The sequence below is a fragment of the Strongylocentrotus purpuratus genome, unplaced genomic scaffold, assembly GCF_000002235.5.
Source record: "Strongylocentrotus purpuratus isolate Spur 01 unplaced genomic scaffold, Spur_5.0 spur5_scaffold_5, whole genome shotgun sequence".
NCBI classification, from domain to species: domain Eukaryota; kingdom Metazoa; phylum Echinodermata; class Echinoidea; order Camarodonta; family Strongylocentrotidae; genus Strongylocentrotus; species Strongylocentrotus purpuratus.
This window is the reverse complement of record NW_022145611.1, coordinates 34,403,563-34,424,528: the sequence shown is the minus strand read 5'-3', so window position 1 is coordinate 34,424,528 and position 20,966 is coordinate 34,403,563. Positions and strand designations below refer to the sequence as shown.

The window sequence follows — 20,966 nt, the reverse complement described above, 5'->3', positions numbered from 1 at the left end:
ATAAATGGATGGCTCAGACAATGAATTGCTGAGGAAAATATTATTTTTGATGCTGATATGTGTTTTGTTGTCTAATGTTTATATGGGACCAATCACCTAGAAATAATTTGTGTAAATCTAGAATGTATAACAAAATAGTATCCCTAAAAGGCATTCTGTGAGGCAGCTAGAAATATATCAGTTTTATCATAAAAATAAAGAGCATGAGTAATTTTAGTACAACGTAGACAAGCCATCCTACCACCATCTACTAATAAGAGGAGCTACTAACCATCTACTAATAAGAGGAGCTGAATATACCACTAGTGATCTCTACATTCAAATATTCATGTTATTTGTCAGATTTATCTTAATTACTCAATAATCTTGTTTCTTTAAAAGTTTCTAGTCCCATTTCCCGTTCATATCATGACATATTTAGTTCACTAGTTCTTTCATTAATATTTTTTTAGTCTCGATCAGAAGGAGCAGTTCATAATTGGAGCTAACATTAAAAATTTTCTCTCTTCAAAATTTGTATCCTGCAGCATATCTGGAAACCTCATTGACTCCTCTTAGTCAATGTATCCTTGCGACTCAACAAAGAAAGAACGGAAGCATTAAGTTTTGTACTGGCACTTTCGGATTTTATTATTCAACCTGAAAGGCTCGAAAATAGGAAGACATGATATGCTATGAGCATAATATATATCAGACAAGCACTTACATTTTAAGAACATTATTTCAGAGGTTAAAATGTTGCTCATTTTGAGACTTCAGTACACTCAATTTCACTTCTGTATACATGTAGTTCTTTCCGTGATATGCATGCAGATTTCATAGCACTGGTGCTATTTATACATCATACATGCTTGCTTACAAACGGCCAACTGTTATAATACAAAATAGCATGCATTACATGGTCTACTGTCAGAAAGGAGGAAGAAAATGAATGCATTGAAATTCAGTAACTAAATGCAGATTACATTGAACAAATACCGGTACCTATTTTTCATTCTTTGTTACTGCCGTATCATTAATTAGTCAGCCTAAACCATTTGAAGAAAAAAAATATTAATTGCTTTTACATAGCATTCCATATCAAGACCACATTAATTCAGTAATCTCTTATTGTGATTTCTTTTACAACAAATAACAATTTTGAATACAAATGGAAAGAAAAATATAAATATCATCACTAAACTCCATCTAAGAATACCAATAGAATACTTAGCTACACCACATGTCAACGTATGTTTAATACAGGAATTAGTAATATAAACCATGATATTCTCTCTGCAATTTACAGGATAATATTTCACTTCTATCCAGCTGCGGCTCATACATATGTTTGCTTTCTACATAAATGTTGTTATACTACTGCTTTCTCACAACATCTGACGTTAATTTGTTTTATTTTAAAATTCAGACTTCCAATAATGAACTGCATTAGATAGTTTAGAGTTGTTTAAGAAGGCTCATCAAGGCAAGGAACCAGTTTTCATAAATACTGGAAAATGCTGACGGCAAATAACCTCAACATTTCATCCACTAAGAAATAAAAGATTTAATGTAATATGCATCCGACTCTCTGTTTCCTTTCTTTTCAATCTGGCAACCAATGGGTTCTTCCAAGTCATTTCAGTGATATATCATAAAACTCAAAATTCAATACAGCATCTCGATTTCTTTCTACAAGTACCTTGATATTAATTTCTCCTTCACTAATACAAAAGACAGGTATCAATCAACTTATTGCAACTCAATAATCTTTCATTCAATTCCCCTCTAGATTTTGTCTTACATTAACAAATAGAACAATACGAATTTCATATCCTTGACTACATAAATTCAACAACAAAGAAAACTTCAAATACATGCAAGTCATTTCTAGCCAATTGCGAAATAATACTACATATAATTTAAACTAATCACTATTAAAAATTCTGAAGTAAATTTTGTTCTATTCATGTAGATTTATATTTCAGCAATCCCAAAATATACCATTTGGTTGCCTTTAAGGATTCAAATGGAATAATGCACTTCCACCAACCATGGCATATACAATGTACCAATCAATAATTGCATTTCAGAATGAGATAAAATAAAAACCCCAACATTCCAGACAACTGCAACAAGCTGAAAGAACCGAGAAGCACATGATGATTGTTTTAAAGGCACTACATTTGAAATATTGAATACTAAACAAAGCAACTGAATAAGAAACTAGTTACTTCATGGAATATACTACTCCACACAAATTGTTGTCCTTGCTGCACATGTACATGTTTATACTTCATATGAGATGTTAATCTTCTAAAGGGAGAAAAAATATCTGATGAGGAATGAGTCCTTTTGGTACTTACTGATTTGGTTTTGTTTTACCTGCCTACCATAATGTTTCAAATACCACCCCCCCCCCCTTAAAAAGAGGACGTGGGGAACACTGCTCTTGTTGCAACAAACTCTTCATTCACACAATAACAAGAAAGTCCTGTAAATAAATTTTACTCCCTTTATTTACAAGTAACATGAATAGTTTGTTACCACTATTCTTACCTCTACCATAAACTAGGAAATAAGAATAGAAACAATTATAAGTAATGTATCACTTGTCTAATGCCCATGTTTGATATTCCTGAAAAAACTTTCCTTCACATTCTGGAATAGCAGCATTACAATAATTTTATGCAAACAAATAAAGATTTTATCAAGTCTTCACAAAATATATTTATCTCTCATTTAGAAAGAAAATGAGCATGTAATGCAAAAATGAACATTTACAATGCACACAACCAAATACTTTATACAATGCATTTTACACCTTTGAGGATATCAAAGGAAACCTCACCCCGAAGAATAAGTGTAGGTTTTCCGAAAATGAGATACATTCATGCCCTTTGATATAAACAAATCCTTATGAAAATGTACATATAATGAAGATATTTTTGGCATGATGTGATGCATTTTTGCACAACATGGGCACAGCCGTTTTCTTAAAAATGCGATGTACCAGTTGAAGTTGTACACTGTACATGTATTGTGCATCAAGCTTTAGTTGGAAAGACTTTTTAAATGTCAAAACCTTTACTTTTCAAAGAGGGAAAATCATAGCTGAGAAGATGGAAATTATATTTGGTGAAAAGCATATATTAACTAATTCACTTAAACATACTAAAACATAGCATTTGACAAGTCTTTTTCATTTATGAGAAATGTTCATCCCAGAAGAGCACAAACTTATTCGCAATTTGCATTCTGGCAATTGTAGTACAAAAGATAACAGCAGGTGAATGCAATGCTTCATTATCACACACCTGGGAAGGAAGCATCCATAAATTTGAATACATTTACTTGATAAACAACTTTACATAGTACGTCACGTTATCAAGAAAATAGCGATGCACATGTAGTGCTGAGAAACTGTACATTATTCTTGCTTTATGCCTCTCTCATACACTTTGGTGGGGAATCTTGTAGATTAGTGGGCAGGAATATAATAAATCTCTCAGAACAACTACAGTTATTTCATGGGGTGAGGTTTCCTTTAAGTACAGTAAATTCTGATGGAAACTGATGATTTGCTCAAGAAAAAAAGCTAAACAAATGTAACTACATGCAATACGTTCGCACCCTGAAAATCTTAATTCAATATCTTATTGATATAAGAAATATATTAATTTCAACTAAATTAAAACTACAATTGTGGCCAAATGTGAACAAGCAAAAAAAAATTACATAGATTTATGATATTCACCAGCTTTCACTGGTTCATTCCCAATTGAATGCTACCAGCTACATGATACAATTCAGGAAGTTCCACATGATTGTCTTCATATTCTTAAATAGGCACTATTCAAATACACCCAATTGACTGTCATATTTAAATTTCAAAAAAAAAAAAAAAAAAATCTACTTTCAATCCTTAAATGTCAAGTAAAAAATAGACAATTTGACTCAGTAATGAAATTTCATTACATGTAGGTAACTCTTTTTACAATTTCTTTTCATTATTCAAGACTAAAGGAAAAAAATATCCTCATTATGTATCTCAGTTTCATGCATGCTTCCAGGACAAATGCTGTTTAGACCAAAGGATGGTGTTTGTCATGTAGAATTCCACAATCGTTCCATGTACCAGGTACATGTAAAATGTACACTGTACTTTGGACGAGGGTCATTATTGAAATATTCTTGTTTTGTGTACCGTATCTAAAGATTCCCAAACCAATTAGCAATAAAGCAAACAATATGACTGTTGAAGAATAAAAGTACCAATATATTATTAACATGTGCTGAATGGATTCTCTCGCTCCTCGATAAGTAATTGCACAGAAGCATAAAATAATTCCTTTGAATACATTCATATGAAATTGGACTGTTGAAAGAAACTCAAGTAAACATTTAGTAAAGGTATAATGGACCACTTTGTCAAGAATACATACAAACCCTGGTAATAACTTTATTATTAAATAATTATTTGCTTTACTTGTATAAGTTGTATTAAATAGAGAACTGTTACTGAGCTAGCGTCATGAGCGTCCCTGGACAGTGTGTGCGCACTATAAGTTTACACTATTATTAATCAATATAAAGGATTTCTGCCCTGATTCAATGGTACCTCTACAAACACACTCCATCAGCAATCTCTGTATTTCTGTAGTGTGTGAGTGTTTGAATAATCTAATTCCAGAATGCAAATAATATGCCACCCCTGTATTGCTCAGTACAAACATTTAGTACCAGGTACCTAGCATGAGGAAACAACATGTCATTGTGCACCAGACCTTACTACAATGATTATGTGGATGGATTAACTGATTACCATTTGAACATCATGCTACATGTAACAGTGGCATACAATAATCATCTTGATCATTTAGAGTAGCGTATATTCTTTGTGCAATTCAAGTACACATACTATGATCAAGGTGACAAATATCAGACATTCAATAATAAGTAAACCATACAACAGTGGATTTAAACAAATATTAGCAATAAATATACCTCTTTTCTATTCCCTACATACATTCCCATCATCAACCTTGTCTTCCATTACTATTATTTGTCTGCCCCATTAGTTCAAGGGATAATGTTGCGCAGGTGAATATTGCAGCATTGGTAGGGAATGCCCTCAGGAGCGTTGTACCAAGTCCCTTGTTAATTACTCGTATTCCTTCCTTGCGGATACTCTTCCGTATGACATCAATGCTACCTTTGTACTTGTTCTTCCCGTCTAACCCGTCCGCTTGAAGCCTAGTCTTAAACACATCAAAGCTGTATGTGAGAATCCATGAGCTCATTCCGCTTAAACCCCCAGCGACCAGCAATCCTGTGATTCCTATCTGACCATCAGCATCTAACTTGGCTAGTTCACTGCAGTACAGCTCATAGGACATGAAATAAATCCCTAAACCAGGTGTGTCTCTTGCTATGGTCAACATGAGACCACGGTAGCATCCTCGCACACCTTCCATCCTGTAGATCTGCCGAAGGGCATCGATTGATCCATGGTACTTTCCCTTTCTTTCCTTGCCTTGTATCTGGACCTTTATTTTGGCGAGTTCCATTGGACCAGATATAAAGGATTGCACAAATCCAGCGACACTTCCGGATATGAAGTGGCTGTGGAGGGAAGGTTTATCAAACTGCCGTTGCATGTTACCCTGCACACCAAACAATAGTGCGTTAATGAATGTGAGTCCTACAAGTGGAGAGGCCATACCCTTGAACAGACCAAACACCTGGTAAAGAAAAAAGATGACAGAGTTAATGGTCTAAAAGGATAATTCAAGACATCGTAGAATAAATCAAAACATACTGTAACAAATCTATGAACCATTAGTATAAAATAAACTAGAGAGCCTTCTCACATACATGTAAGCCTATCAATAGTGACAATTCTATAAAATGTTTTTAAGGTCATTATCTAAACATATTGTGTTAATTGTAGTAACTTACAAAACCCTTTTTTGACAAACTAGGGTCACATTTACCCTAAAATTATAAAGAAAAAAAAGCATGAAAATACACTTTTAATTTTAATTTCTAGCAAAAAATAAATACATCAACGATTCTTTACCACAAAATACATATGGAGAGGGTTTACAAGATTGCTTGATACCAGTATATTGGGAGATAGAAAATAAAGCAACATTGCAGAGGCTTTATATAATTAAATGCCAACGCATTGTGATTGTCTTGCTGTATCTGTTATAAATCCCACCCAAAATATGATTTACATGAGAAGTGTACTCCGACCCTTCACGCAGCTGTGGAATACTTGAACTTACTGATTCCTGTTGAACTATCTTGATACAGCAATTGAAGGCACCTGAGTACTTGGGTGCAGTGCTGCTCTGTGTCTGCAGACGAACCTGAAAAGTGTTTGAGATAATACATCTGTAAAAATGAGCAATTTGCTACCTTCTTGACAATGCCTATACATGTAGGAGTATAGATGTACATTGCACATGTAGAGGTTGGGTAGGCTAATGAATTTATATTCATTTTAGATGAAATTCTTAAATGAAAGGATGAATTAAATTTCATTGGAGTGATTCAGAAGGGGTGCAAACAGAATGAGCATACTTGCTACCATTTTAACAATCAAGGCAGAGCTGAATAATCAATAATAATTGATAACTGTTATTATGTCAGGTAATCCTCTTGCTACATGTTACATTACGTAGAAATGTTTTCAAAAATCATTACATCTTCCATACTTCCATCTTACATACATACAAAAGAAGTAACATCATTACCATTTACATGTATGTCAAAATGTGGGCAGAATATAAGAATAGCCTTATAAATCTTTTGAGTTTTGAGTTTAGGGTACCTGTACATGTATACTGATGACTGGCCGATGCAATTCCCATTTCCATACTTACTAAATGCATTAGCAATTCTTTTGCCAATATACAATGTACTACATGTATGAAAACTGTAATAAAACTGGTTTTAAACAGAGTGCAGTATATGAATGATACCCTTTCCACTTTCCAGGAGAAGAAAACTCTACTATAATGTATGAGACATTACATTTTACATTCCAGCTTGATAACTTTCCAAATGAGTTTAATTTGTCATATTGACATCTGTTGAAGTAAAACAATTGCTAATTTCATAATAAAGATATTTTTTCTCTGCGTTATCTATTACAAGCAAAACTTTAAAATCACTTTAAATGAATTTCATTTCTTCTTCCAGCCACCCTAGCATGTCTCTTTAATGAACACGAAACACATTTTCAATAATCATTGTGTACTGGTATTCAGCAGGCTGTACATGTACATGTATAGAGACTAACCGGTACATGTACAATGTACAATACAGTGTGCAGTCATCCGGAACAAGACCAAATGGCAGTATCCATAATGTAATGACTATTAATTATTTTTAGAGTACTGACTTGAAACCAATTACTTTGAAAGTGTTAAATAGATACCCCAAAAGTACATGTAACCGCCTGCCACACAGCTTGATAACTTGACAATTGAGTTTACTTTGTCTTGACACCTGTTGAAGTATTTAAACAATTGCACTCAGCAGGCAGTATTCATAATGTAATGATTATTAGTTATGTTACAGTACTGATTTGAATCAAATTACCTTGACAGTGTCGAATGGATGCCCAACAAGAACACCTGCCACGCCTGTCAAGAAGAAGAAAAAATAAGAAAGATGGTATTGGATCTTATTGATGAAATCAAATTATTACACTGTGATCATATGATCATGTAAAGCTTAGCTATAATATCTATAATGTAAGTAGTTACAGACGGTTTTGTACATTTACCATTCACCTCTATCTGCAATCAGGACCCCTATTTTTAGTATTCAAACATGTACACATGTATATGATGACGTACATGTAGCTACACCATGTAATTTTTTTAATTTCTCTTGTGTACCTACAGTACATGTACATGTACAAATATACCTGTACAGGTACCGGTATGTATCTTGAAAAGGGTGTGTTAACCATTTCATTTTAAGTCACCTTGCAATTTCAGTAGGCCCCTCAAAAAGTTTTTGTCAGATTTCTTTGCTTTTAGCTGACAATGGCAAGATACTGGCCATTGTAAACTGCTGTGAAGAGGGGGGTTCTCTGGAAGGAATGCCTGCTCAGCACTTGAACAGTACTTTCCTTAGTTGGTATAACAACTTTGTACAAATAACATTCGCTCAAGCACAGACTACAAATACAAACATACAGTGTACTTATTGAAATAAGGGCCATTATGTGTTCTGTTCAAACATAAATACTTCAAACCTATTTCGATTTGTTTTTTGTGTATTACACATCAAACAAAATTGGTCGGGACATTTATACATGCATGAGTAGGAAAATATAACTATCACTAGTAGGCTTATTGTTACATGGACCCTATCATCATGACTTTTCTATGCATACCTCATTTAACAAATGGGCCATCATTTTAACATTAACCTCATTACAATATAAAGGTAATCAATCAATGGTGTGTGATTTACAGTCCGGGTATTTCATTAGAACAAACAGTTATTCTATGAATAGATTATCCAGTAAAATCTTGAAAAGGCGCATTGGTGCGAAAGAAAGGAAACAATTCAATTCAACTTATTGATTATATCTACTGGATGTCTAGCAAGATAGTCACATGATACATTCATTTTAAAACATACATCTGACATTTCAAGAGTCAGGTAATTTAATCAAGTCTAGCAAGTCTGAATTAAAAAAGGAAAACATTTGTCTAAACTCAAGTCTAAACTCTAAAAGCTGTTTCATAAACTGATATGCATCAGTTATATACTGTACATATACTGTAGGTCCACTGTTAGATGGTACCTACCGGTATTGATTTCCCCCTCCCAGGCTCCCCCTTCCCAGGCTCCCCCCCCCCCCCCCTACTCTTCTTGGAAAAGCTACAATACCTAGTCAAAAGTCCATTCAACTTATGGCTTACACAGTATCTTCTTTAAATATAGATCTTTGCCTTCTATAGACTAGACGATTTTCTCAAGGTTGACCCTGGATTGACCCACTGAAATAAAGAATTTGGTTACATAACACAAATGGCCTACTACAGAGCTCTTTCTTCTCACTGGGTTGTTGGAATGGTGAGGCATGTAATGATCCACTCAACAGCCAAGCTTGTCAACTTTGATCTTACAGAAAAGACTAATAAAATAAATGTAAGCACATTAACGAACTAAACTTTCAACGATAACAAACATAAAAAGATAAATAAATGATCTGTAAAGCCCTTAGAGACATCCTTGATGTATTAAGCGCTACGGGTATATAAAAAGTGGATTAATATCATTATTATTGATAACAAAAAAGATATACATGTATAATTTACATTTTGTAAGAAGAAGAAAAAGCATTGTCTGATTGTAATCATGAAGTACACATGTATTAAGACCAATCACACCTGATTATCTTATACCCAATCTACATGTATAATGAAACAGGAGTAGTACTTCAGTTGGACTTGGACTTGATTCATTATCACTAAAGATTGTATAAATGAATACACACATTAGTTATCACCTGTTGGTAAATGCAACAGACTTCATTTCATTATCTGAACATTACAGATATTTCTCAATAGTTCATTATTGACCAACCACGATAAAGTATATTTATATTTTTGTCTTATCTCTGTATGTTTGCTCTTCTTGTTTGTTCTTTCTGCTGGATAAAGGCCTGTCAAACTAAATCAATAGAAGTGATGTGGCACAGACAAAGCTTCTTATCGCTAGTTCGCTACAAGTATTTGTACAAGTTTCTAATACCGGTAATTAAACATCGATTCATGCACCTGCAGTGCTGCACAAGCACTGTTACTGCTCAAATTACAATAGGCAGTCCTAAAGTATGAAGAATGTTATGACAATTTCCAACAGCAACATTTCATTCTAGTTATTGACATTGTTTTAACTCTTTTTATCAAACTAAATTACTTCATGTGCTGAATTCCATTTGATGTCAGGCATGTAATTTTTCATCAATCTGGGGGATTTTTTCCTGCATTTAGACAAACTCTCGTGACTAGTATTCCTATTGTTGAATATTTTGCATTTAGTGCAAATAAAGCTTATGAAGTGCTGACTCTGCTCAACACAAGATCACGCGACCTTTGATGAGCATTCACAAACATACTTGTAGATCTACAAGAACTTCAAAACATCTGACAACAAACAACATAGTCTTCCCACACAGACACTATACATTGTGTGTACATCAGGACTGGTGAACATGTGGCATGGACGTCATGAGATACCATCTGCCTAATGCAAAGATCTGACTACTTTTTCACCAAACTGCCGGGAGAATATTTTGTTCTAGTGTAACCTTGAGTCTCCTCATTATACACCTGTACACACAAAGTACTTTGCACCAATATTTGAACTCATACTACAGGTAGAAACATAGTGTTCTACTGATTTTATGTTATTTATTGTACTTGGTCTTCAATACCCCCCACCATCGCTGCAACAACTTACCATTGCAAATTTGAAACTAACCCTGAGGCCAAGGGCACCTGAGAGGTCAAGTCTGATCACTTTTCAATGTCAAACTGCTTGTCTGTCAAGTGACATTTAAACATTACTGGGTCAATGGCTCTTTAAAAATTAACCCGTAATCTAAACCAGGCAAAAAAATAACTAAAGATTGTATATCTAGGATGAGACCCAGACACTAGAGCTTCATTTGAATAAAGGACTATGGGCGGAAGACCACAGCATTATTCATGTACGGTACTATAGAATACTGTATGGGTATTGAAAAGGGGAATATATATTATTTATTGTACTCGGTTAAAAAGAAACAGGCACAGGAAACATACTACCGTAAAGCTCCTAGTAGATTTATAACACTTGGGGGTGTTTCACAAAGATTCTACGTCAAAGTTATCTCTAAGTTGAACTTAAAAATTAAGGAGAACTGGAGAGCCTTTTGTACTTTTGTAGCCTTAAAATAAAATATATTCTAAAGCAAAAATTCAAGTATTCTAGACTTTTTATAAATTCCGCATCAAGAACATGAAGTCTCCTTGATAATAGAAGATATGAATGATTTGAATCAACATTTTATATAACTTTTACAAAATATTTTCATAGATGCTAAGTTGCTAACAGCTATTCATAATTGTTAAGTCCAACTTAGGATCTTTGTGAAACACCCCCTGGTCTATAGTGTACACAGGAGACAGTCTCTGGTATAGCAACATATCATGAAGTTATAGCAACATAACATGAAGTTATGAGATCCAAGACTTTGCACTAGGGTTACAGGCTTACAGCATGTCATGAGCAATCTACCTCAGAAAGCAATTGAATACAGCTCAACCATGAAGTGGGTTGGTGCTGTAAAAGAGGGATGTACATGTACATGTAATCATCTCCTTTAATTTGATATGTTGCTTTCCCCTTCTCCCTGTTTTTTTTTTATCTCTACATTTCTTCCTTCCCTCTGCTTTTCACCATTCAAGGAGAGGAGTAGCCTATAACCTAGGCGGAGTGCCGAGCTTTTTTCTTTGCTGCTAGACTAACCTTAAGCAGAACGTCTGATACGGCGAGACTACGAACCGTGAGCCGCGAAGCGGCTCACCGCCTATAATCACTGGTCTAGCTAATCAATATTCATATATATTCAAAATGGCGGATCTGTGAATCATTCAACAGCCCTACCAAATAAGGTACACCTATGTTACGTTCGACCAATCAGATATAAGAAACCACAACGAAAAAAGATTGCGCTCGTCCATTACTAAATAGGGGTAATAAAAAGGAAGAAGGGGAGATGAAACCAAAAAAATCTTTCACTCTTTCCAAAACCAGTAGGTAATGCAACAAAAATATCCTTGCCGGCTTCAATAACGCTACGAATAGCGGATTCCTGCAGTTCTCTGAATTTTCCATTAGGAATGCCTAGTTTGTTGGCCGCATATGATAAACTTTCTCGCAGAAGATCTTCGTCGCATGAACTACCCGCCATCTTGGATGAAGAAAATGACGTAATGTCACGTGATTTATAATATGCATATGCATAGACTCTTCTCCATACGTGTTTCTGATTGGTTGGGTTCATTTCGCATTCATGAGGTTTTTTCGTACCAAAAACTGCCACGGATTCATGGTCGATAATAAAAAAACAACGACTAAAGCTAGACCAGTGATTATAGGCGGTGAGCCGCTTCGCGACTCACGGTTCGTAGTCTCGCCGTATCAGACATTCTGCTTAGGGTTAGTCTAGCAGCAAAGAAAAAAGCTCGGCACTCCGCCTAGATTATAGGCTAGGAGAGGAGGGGACTTGTGCCATCAAGCAGCTATGCTACTGAGTAAAGAACTGGTTCAGGCCAACTATCACAACAATAGTCTATTTTGAGAAAGTACAAAAATCACAATGATTACTGAACCATTATATGGACTTACCTCCTAAAGTACCAGCTATAAAATCAGCTGCCATTGTTGAAGATCGTATGGTAAAATGGTAGTTCTAGTTATATCCTTCTTCCTCCTGGTACTCAATCAGACCGCAATGAGCATCTAAGCTTGGTTTCATAGTGAATGGTTAGTCATAGCCAGGCACAGGTAGATTCATTATCGGATTGTAATGCTACATGTACCTGCAAAAATAAAAGCACAAATGAATTTTTTTATAGATTATCTTAATTAGCCTCTGGTAAAATAAAAATGCAATTCTTGAAAACAATGTTATGTCAAAACTTGACACTAAAATCTGTCTGGTTGGAGGAGTGTTCAATATCTTTTAACTTTTGAGGCTCTCCTCCTACACATGTAGGTAAGGATTCCGTGGAAGTGATGGAAACCAAACATACAGCCTTTTCACACACAGGTAAAATTCTTTAAAGCTGATCAGTTTAAAGGGCTTTAAACTAATCAGCTTTGTAACATACGACATCATTCACACACAGAAACTCTGGTGCAATCGTTTTGTGATTAACTGCTCTTAAAATATGCAGTAATGCCATTGCGCATTAAAGGTCAGGTCATATCAAACAAAGTGCGCGCTCCATCCAGTTTCAACACGTATAACCGTTCACACTCAAAATGTCAAGCTCTCTAGATTCGGACTTCGTATCTGCAGCTTGCTTTAAACGGCGTATGAATCATGACTTCGTATCTATCCAAACATTGTATAAACGACGTTCACACAGGGAAAATTTTCTTTACAGCTGTTTAAAACTGTTGAGTTAAACAGCTTTAAACTAATCAGCTCTAGATACGATGAATTTTAGCTGTGTGTGAAAAGCAGCACTCAAAATACACGGGGGCGGTGGGCGATTCGCCCCCATGAGCTACACAATCGCCCCCTTCAGGTTGCTCACGGGGGCAATTGCAAAATTAAAAATCGCCCCCGTGGAATTATAAAATAAAGATTATCTTTCCTGTTACAACTTTAACACAATATTGAGTTTCAATTTTCAAACCTTAAACCAATGAAATAGAACTTACATTAGCGTGCAAGATTTCCCGTTCTATATGAGTAGGCCTATTATTACCGATTCAGCTCGCAGTGCAGTGCCGCCGTCAGCAGTGGTTATAGGTACGTGTGCACGCTGCCGTGCCATGTCTGCTGGAGCTGGATGCGATCGCGCAAGGGCAGAAACCCTGGCCCCCCACTCAGTGTTATTTAGGGTACGCATATTATGCTTGTTCCCTCTTTTTGAAAGCACCCCCTATCTGAGGACTGCCAACATTTAAAAAAAAAACCTTTCGCGGGCTTTTTCGTGGGCTTTTCCTGCCTTGGAGACCCCCCTTATTCATGAAAAATGCTCAATGTACCCACCTAAATTTGGAATAATTTCTCAGGAGTCCAAAGAGATGAGAGAAAAAAAGAAAAAACACCCCCTTTTTAAAGAAATCTCCGGGTGAATAAATGCACATACTGTATATTTGTTTAGGGGGGTCCAGTTTTTTGGGAACATTTTTGCGCCGACTCAGCCAGCCAGTGAATATTAAAGCGGGAGGGGGGATGCTCGACAGGAGGACCACTACTCTATTTTATTTTTTTCAGGGGGGGGGGGGGGGGAGGTGAAGCCCCATTTTAGTATGACTTTCTTTTTAACTCTTACTTTCACCTATCTCAAATAACCCTAAGTTTTTGGTTGCTGCTTTATATGTAGTTGATAATGCATGATTAAAATAAAGAGAAAGAGAGAGAGAGAGAAAGAGAGAGAAAAAGAGAGAGAGAGAGAGAGAGAGAACCACCATCATTTTGCAATGGTTCAGGGTTTGTGTAACGTACATTTGAAACCATTTCTTAGCGTCTCAACTGTAACAAAATAGTGAAACTATTTTTGAGGAAAAGCATTATACTGAACTGAATAAAGAATAATAGCTTTATATTGGCTCATACTAATACTAATACGGGCTAAAGACAATGTGGTATTTGTAAAGAGGTATTCCAAAATGACATTCTGATAATCAACATTTTGTTCTGGTATCATATGTATATATGCATAATACAACTGATCTTTATGATTTCTTAACGTGACATAGCTTCTTCTCCCCCTGCAAACAAAAAAGAAAACAAGGTTTTTTAATAAAAGGATCATGCGACAAATAATCATTGTGATTCAAATTGATGCAAGGATTTTTTTGAATAAGCAATGCTTTTCACCAGAATCTTCTTTGTAAAAACAACTTTTACAAATCTCAGCCATGCAAATCTGCCACTGTGTTGTAAGATCACTTTCAGATTAGGAGAAGAGTATTCTTTAATGAGTATTTTACATTGAATGGAACGTCTCAACTCAGTAAGCATGGCTGAGATTTGTAAAAGTTGTTTTTACAAAGAAGATTGGGTGAATAGCAGTGCTTATTCAAACAAATATTTGCATCAATTTGAATCACAGTCATTATTTGTCGCTTAATCCCTTTAAATGACCTTGTTTTCGTTCTCGTTTGCAAGGTGAGAAGAAGATATGTCACGTTAAAGACATAAAGATCAGTGTTCTATGCCTATATATTATATACACAAGCCCCGCGGAACGTTTATCAAAGTGGGGGGCTAAAGTATTTACGATCAGGTAGAGGATAGCGAGCGTAAATGGGGGGGGGGGGGAGTTCAGGGGTTTTAGGCATTTAATTACGGTCAGAGAAGCACAAATATTTTGATGCCGCATTTGTGTCACTGGCAGGTCAGGGGGGGGGGGTCAATTTTTATTTAATTTTTTAAGGTAAAATTTACGGTACTATCCTATTTTTTTTACCGGTTTGGGAGGCTAGGGGGGGCGGTAGAATCGGACCATGGATCCGCGCCTGTCCAAAAGAGCACACACACAAAATCGCCTCGCCACTATGCGGCTCAGTAAAGAAAGAATGTAAAGGTTGCTCCGAATAATGAGGAGGAAATAATGTGCAGAACGGGAAAAAATCGAGAGAATGTCATCACGGGATGAAAGTCAGTAACAGCTATGTAGCTTGTGAATTTGTAAGAGGGAAAATGCTGATTAAAGTGATAATGATGAAATAGCAAATAATTGAGGAGTATCATAGGTACCAATTCAATGGATATTTGTATAAAAAAGAGCCCCCGTGAGAAGGCTCATGGGGGCTCTTTTTAAGGGGGAAGAGCACCCGTGGACAAAAAATCAATTTGAGCCCTGGTAAAAAGGCCGATACTATAGTCTTACCGGTACATGTACATATATTATATCCCATAACACTACCCATAACAAAACACACCAATTTTTTAGTCTATTTCAAGACAAGCAAATGTACTACCTATAACCCCTCTCAATTAACATCTTGTTCAGGTAGTATTCTGGGTTTATATACCAGTTAAAGAAAACCACACACCAAGAAATAACTTAATTTATTCTGGAAATTCTGATTAAAAATAAGACATTTTTGAAGTTGCAATCAATCATACACAAATTAGCAACTCTGTGATGTACAGGTACAGTACATTTCACAACAACAACAAAATTTAAAATCATACTACATGCATGCACCCTATTAAAACTACTGGTATACAACCCCTGCATGGAAAAAATCTATTCCTTTGTCACTATAACAAATAAGTACAGGTCACCGTCACATCAGGTGCACAAAATGTATTCTCCTACTGGTGTTCTCTGTCAGCAATAATAGAGAAATTTAAATTTAAATAGAATACAGGCCCTAATGACATGTACATGTATAAAGCACAGAGGCCATGAATCTGAATCTGAAAATAATAAGGCTCAACACTCCTCATAGAGTAAAACAAGTCGGACTGGGTGTGCGACTGTGCGGCTGTGCGCATCAAATGATAAATAATACTATTAAAAATGCAGGGTGAAGCAGGTCTTGCATTGGGATAGAGCGCGGGCGGTACCCAAGCCTAATGCTAGCTTCATGAGCTTTGTATTTGAAGAAGGCTAGGCAGTTACTGAGTTAGTCTAGCAATCCTCTTTTCACTTTCAGCAAGTGTAGACTACTCCATCCAAGATCTTTCTAGATCTATTTGGAACTTTGGAAGTTAATGAGTAGAATTTTAAGGCACTTATTTTACTGACTTAGTAGACATAATAATTAAGCGGTATTTAATGTTATTATTACTATATTAGACCTATTACTTGTCCATCCATGCACCACCCTCAGGCCTGCCCTCAGCTGAGTCAGCTCAAACCAGCATCATACAGTACACCAAGGACGACACCGTACCTCTACCGCATGTATCTGATATTAATCTAACGACCGATGGCCTCCTCCTTTACTTACCATTTGTCTGGTGTGGTGATGTCGCGATGATATGGATTACAAGTCGACCGACTGTCTTCATATGAGCAGCGCAGGAAAACTCAACAGACGCCTCCACCTTGGCCTTTATCACTTTGTCTTTGGCGTAGCTGGCAAAGCTCGTTTGATTATAATGTCCACTTAGTCATTAATCTTCAGTATCTGTAGCTGTATGGCCTCGACCATACATAAACTTCAGGAAAGAATTTCGAATCTGTCGTAGACACTAGCCAGAATTGGAAGAAATCACCAGGATGTGGTCACCACATCATGCACATGCCACATGCAAACGTCCGATACTGAATCCGCGCGTGGCATGCAACGGATCACTCTCGAGCTCTCGAGCTCTAGATAGCGCCGCTCCCCGCCCCCGCTCTTTAGCGATCCCGTAGCGCAATATCTAAAGACGTACATCGAAACCGACTCATCCGGTATATTAGATTCTTGCCCAGTGATTACATTACTAGAGATACAGCCGATGATGGTGCTAGCGCTGAGCACATAGTCATAAACCACGCATACACACGAAGTTGGAAGTTTCGCTGTGGGCGCGGGTGTGGGCGTGGTAACTGGTAAGGGTGTTTGGTATAATTAGGACAGTAAATTAGGTATTGGTAGTAAATGAGTTTGCTCTACTTTAGGAGATATCTTGGTCGTTTGACCTAAATCTGAAAGTAAAGGCAAGCTCTTATCCTAGAGTTTGCTGTATGTATAGGCCCTACAGGGAGGAACAGAAAATGCTTGTATAAATAATTGGAGAAGTCACTTTCCCGGTGGGGTCACTCAATGTGACTTCCGGACCGCATGACCGTTACCAAAATCGCGGAAAAAGGGGTCAATTTCAAGCAATGTCCGCGGACAAAATATTCCTCGAAATAAAGAAAATAGGGGTGCACAGGTGTCCTCGAAATTGATAAATAGGGGTCAGGAAAAGAGAGAAAACCGGGAAGGGAAAAGAGAAAACCGGGAAGAAAAATTCTCGGAGCCGAGTCTTGTCCTTGAAATATGGTAAAATAGGGGTAAATTTACGAAAGTGTCCTTAGAATCTTGATAGGGGTATTCCAAAGTACGATTTTGTCCTTGTTTTGTCGTAAAAAAGGGGGTTATATGCATGCATTTGTGGTATTAGGTCATACGTGTCACTCTCTGCAGGGGAGTGACCCCACCGGGGTCACTTTTAACCGACTTTTATCAACGGCATTATTCTGGATTCATTATGGCGCCTATTAGAATAGTCGTGCCGAATAGTCATCGTATGCAGTCGGTCAGTCGAAGCATAAACACTGACGACCGACCTTTCACATCTTGTTTCAAATGCATTGCATGACAATGATTGACCAATGTTTTGACACCGGGTTGGGGACTATATTGTGGCACCGACCCTGTGGCACCCAGCATAGGCGCCGGAAGTGGGGGTGGGGGGGGGGGGGAACGCAATTTCGCCCCCAAAGCAACCCCAACCCCCCCCAACCCCCCACCCCACCGACAAATATCAGCCGCAAAAAGTCATGGTTGTTTATTATTTAACCTGAAAGGAAATTTAAAAAATCATCAAACCTGAATTAAATCACATACAAAATTATTGAAAATATTTTTTTTTTTCGGAGTGGACTTGTGTTTCAGAATGCTCGACAATAACGACGCTAGACGGTACCTATACCATGACCTGGAAAAGTTGATAGGTACAAGGTTTTTTTGTTGATTCGTGTTCTAGATGGGTTTGGAGGTAAATTCAGCTTGGTTGCCATCTCAGTAACCTTGGGCAATATTCTTTATAAGCCTTCTTAGCCTTATCATCAAACTAGCATAATGCGCAATATGTAATATGTTGCTAATCTTAATCCGGGAAGCCTAAAGTGGATAATACCACTTTTCAAGGGTTTTTTATGACAAGGAATTCATTTATGACACCGGTTCTAATTTTAAATAGCATAATTAGCATAATGAGCCAATTAGAATATGTACAATATGGACTTCATTCCATTGAGCCTGAAAAGGGGGTAATGCAACATTGTAAGTCACTTTTTAAAGACAACACATTATGTAGATCTACAATTAACCTAATTAACATAAGTAAATTTGCATATTTGCATTTATTGATATAGTTTTATCCATAAAATTTGGAATGACAATTTTAATGTGATTTTCTTAATGACAAAATTAACCAATATTTACCTCAGAGGTTAATCACGTTTGAACGAAAAATAATTAGCCTTACTAGCATAATAATTAACCTAATTAGCATATTAATCAGGCAATGGACTAATGAATTTCTGCCTGACAAGACAAAATACATATATTCATTTTTAATTTCCCACTATAACAGTGATATAAGCAAACAAAAACACAGTCAAGACAGAGGCCGTGAAATGCCGTGCCACGGAGCCTGTTTGGATCGAGCACTGGACGGCACTTGTGTAGTGACATGATAAGAAAAAAAGACTGTGACAACATTCTGCTTCTTCACGGTCCTAGATCATAGATGCCATCTTGACTGTCAACGAGTGTTCGCTCTCCATAGTTGTTGAGAGGAGTGCAGAAAGTTGCCTCTTATTCATGATCGCTTCTCCATTCTTAAACTCAAAGAAGAAAAGAACAACATTCTAAATATATTTGCCTGATTAATATGCCAATTAGGTTAAGTAAGCCAAGGCTAATTAATTTTCGTTCAACGTGATTAACCTCTGAGATAGATATGGGTTAATTTTGTCATTAACAAAATCACATTAATATTGTCATTTCTTATTTTTCTGGATAAAACTAGACCTATATCAATAAATGCAATAATGCAAATTTACTAATTATGTTAACTAGGCTAATTGTAGTACATCTACTAATTATCTTCTTATGAATTAATGTGTTGTCTTTAAAAGGTGATTTACACTTTAGTGTTGCATTGCTCCATTTTCAGGCTATTAACCTCTGAGATAAGTATGCGTTGTCATTAAAAAAAATCACATTAAAATTGCCACTCCAAATTTGTCTGGATAAAACTAGACCTATATCCATGGGTGTCGATCCCGGAGGGGGGTGGGGATATATCCCCCCCCCCCGATATTTCAGGTGGGGGGGGGGGGTGGCCTGTACAATCATCCCCCCCCCCAAATAATTCACCATCAAACAAAAAAAAATGAAGAGAAAAATTAATGATGAGAGCCCGATGAGAGTAGTTCGTGGTTATTACTCGCAAGATGACCATCGATATACATATTTTGCTATCTCATTTTCATAATACATATGTAAATGAGACAACCATATATGAGACAAGAATAAATGGAATTCTCGCTAATACGGCTTCATCAGGAATTGATGAATTTATTCAATTTATTCGATCAACAGCATTATAGAAATGCAGTGCGCCAAATGCAAAGCCGCAGCGTTGAAAAGCAACGAGCTAAAATGTTAAGCGCGAAGCGCAAAAGTGCAAAAAACGAAGTAGAGAGTGGGAGAGAGAGATAATGAGAGACAGAGAGAATACAGGCGCTTAGCCAGGGAGGGGGGGGGGAGGGGGCTGTCGCCCCCCCCCCAAAAAAATCAAAACAAAAAACGCAGGCCCAAAGAGAGAGAGAGAGAGAGAGAGAGAGAGAGAGAAAAAGAAAGAAGAGGACGTAGGGGAAAAAAAGATTAAGAGTCGAGAACGGTACAACGAATCATCTTCTTTCTCTAATAATTTAATGAAACTTCAAAAGAAACTGAATTCAGACAAGGATTAAGATTCGAGAACGGTATCGTCATCTTTCTCTAATAATGTAATGAAACAATGAAGCTTCCGCGCTTCGCGCGGGAGGGGGTGGGGAACTGAATTCAGACAAGGATTAAGAGTAAAAAATGGTACAACGAATCGTCTTCTTTTCTTTAATAATTTAATGAAATGTCAGAGATTCCGCGCTACGCGCGGAGGAAGGGGAACTTGATTCAAACAAGGATTAAGAGTCGAGAACGGTACAACGAATCGTCTTCTTTCCCTAATAATTTAAAGAAACGTCAAAAGAAACTGAATTTAGACAAGGATTAAGATTCGAGAACGGTACAACGAATCGTCATCTTTCTCTAATAATGTAATGAAACGATAAAGCTTCCGCGCTTCGCGCGGGAGGGGGGGGGAAACTGAATTCAGACAAGGATTAAGAGTAAAAAATGGTACAACGAATCGTCTTCTTTTCTTTAATAATTTAATGAAATGTCAGAGATTCCGCGCTACGCGCGGAGGTAGGGGAACTTGATTCAAACAAGGATTA

General features: G+C 36.7%; 1 protein-coding gene across 1 annotated transcript; it reads right to left on the bottom strand.

Moving 5' to 3' along the window:
* Window positions 1–608: 608 nt before the first annotated feature.
* On the bottom strand, window positions 609–17,193 carry LOC585283 (mitochondrial basic amino acids transporter). Its single transcript, XM_785116.4, has 5 exons — window positions 16,711–17,193; window positions 12,412–12,605; window positions 7,594–7,637; window positions 6,273–6,356; window positions 609–5,723 (listed from the first exon to the last, which is right to left on the bottom strand). The coding sequence occupies exons 2-5, from the start codon at window positions 12,443–12,445 to the stop codon at window positions 5,019–5,021; spliced, it is 867 nt and encodes a 288-aa protein (XP_790209.1). The 5' UTR covers window positions 12,446–12,605; window positions 16,711–17,193; the 3' UTR covers window positions 609–5,018.
* Window positions 17,194–20,966: the final 3,773 nt, after the last annotated feature.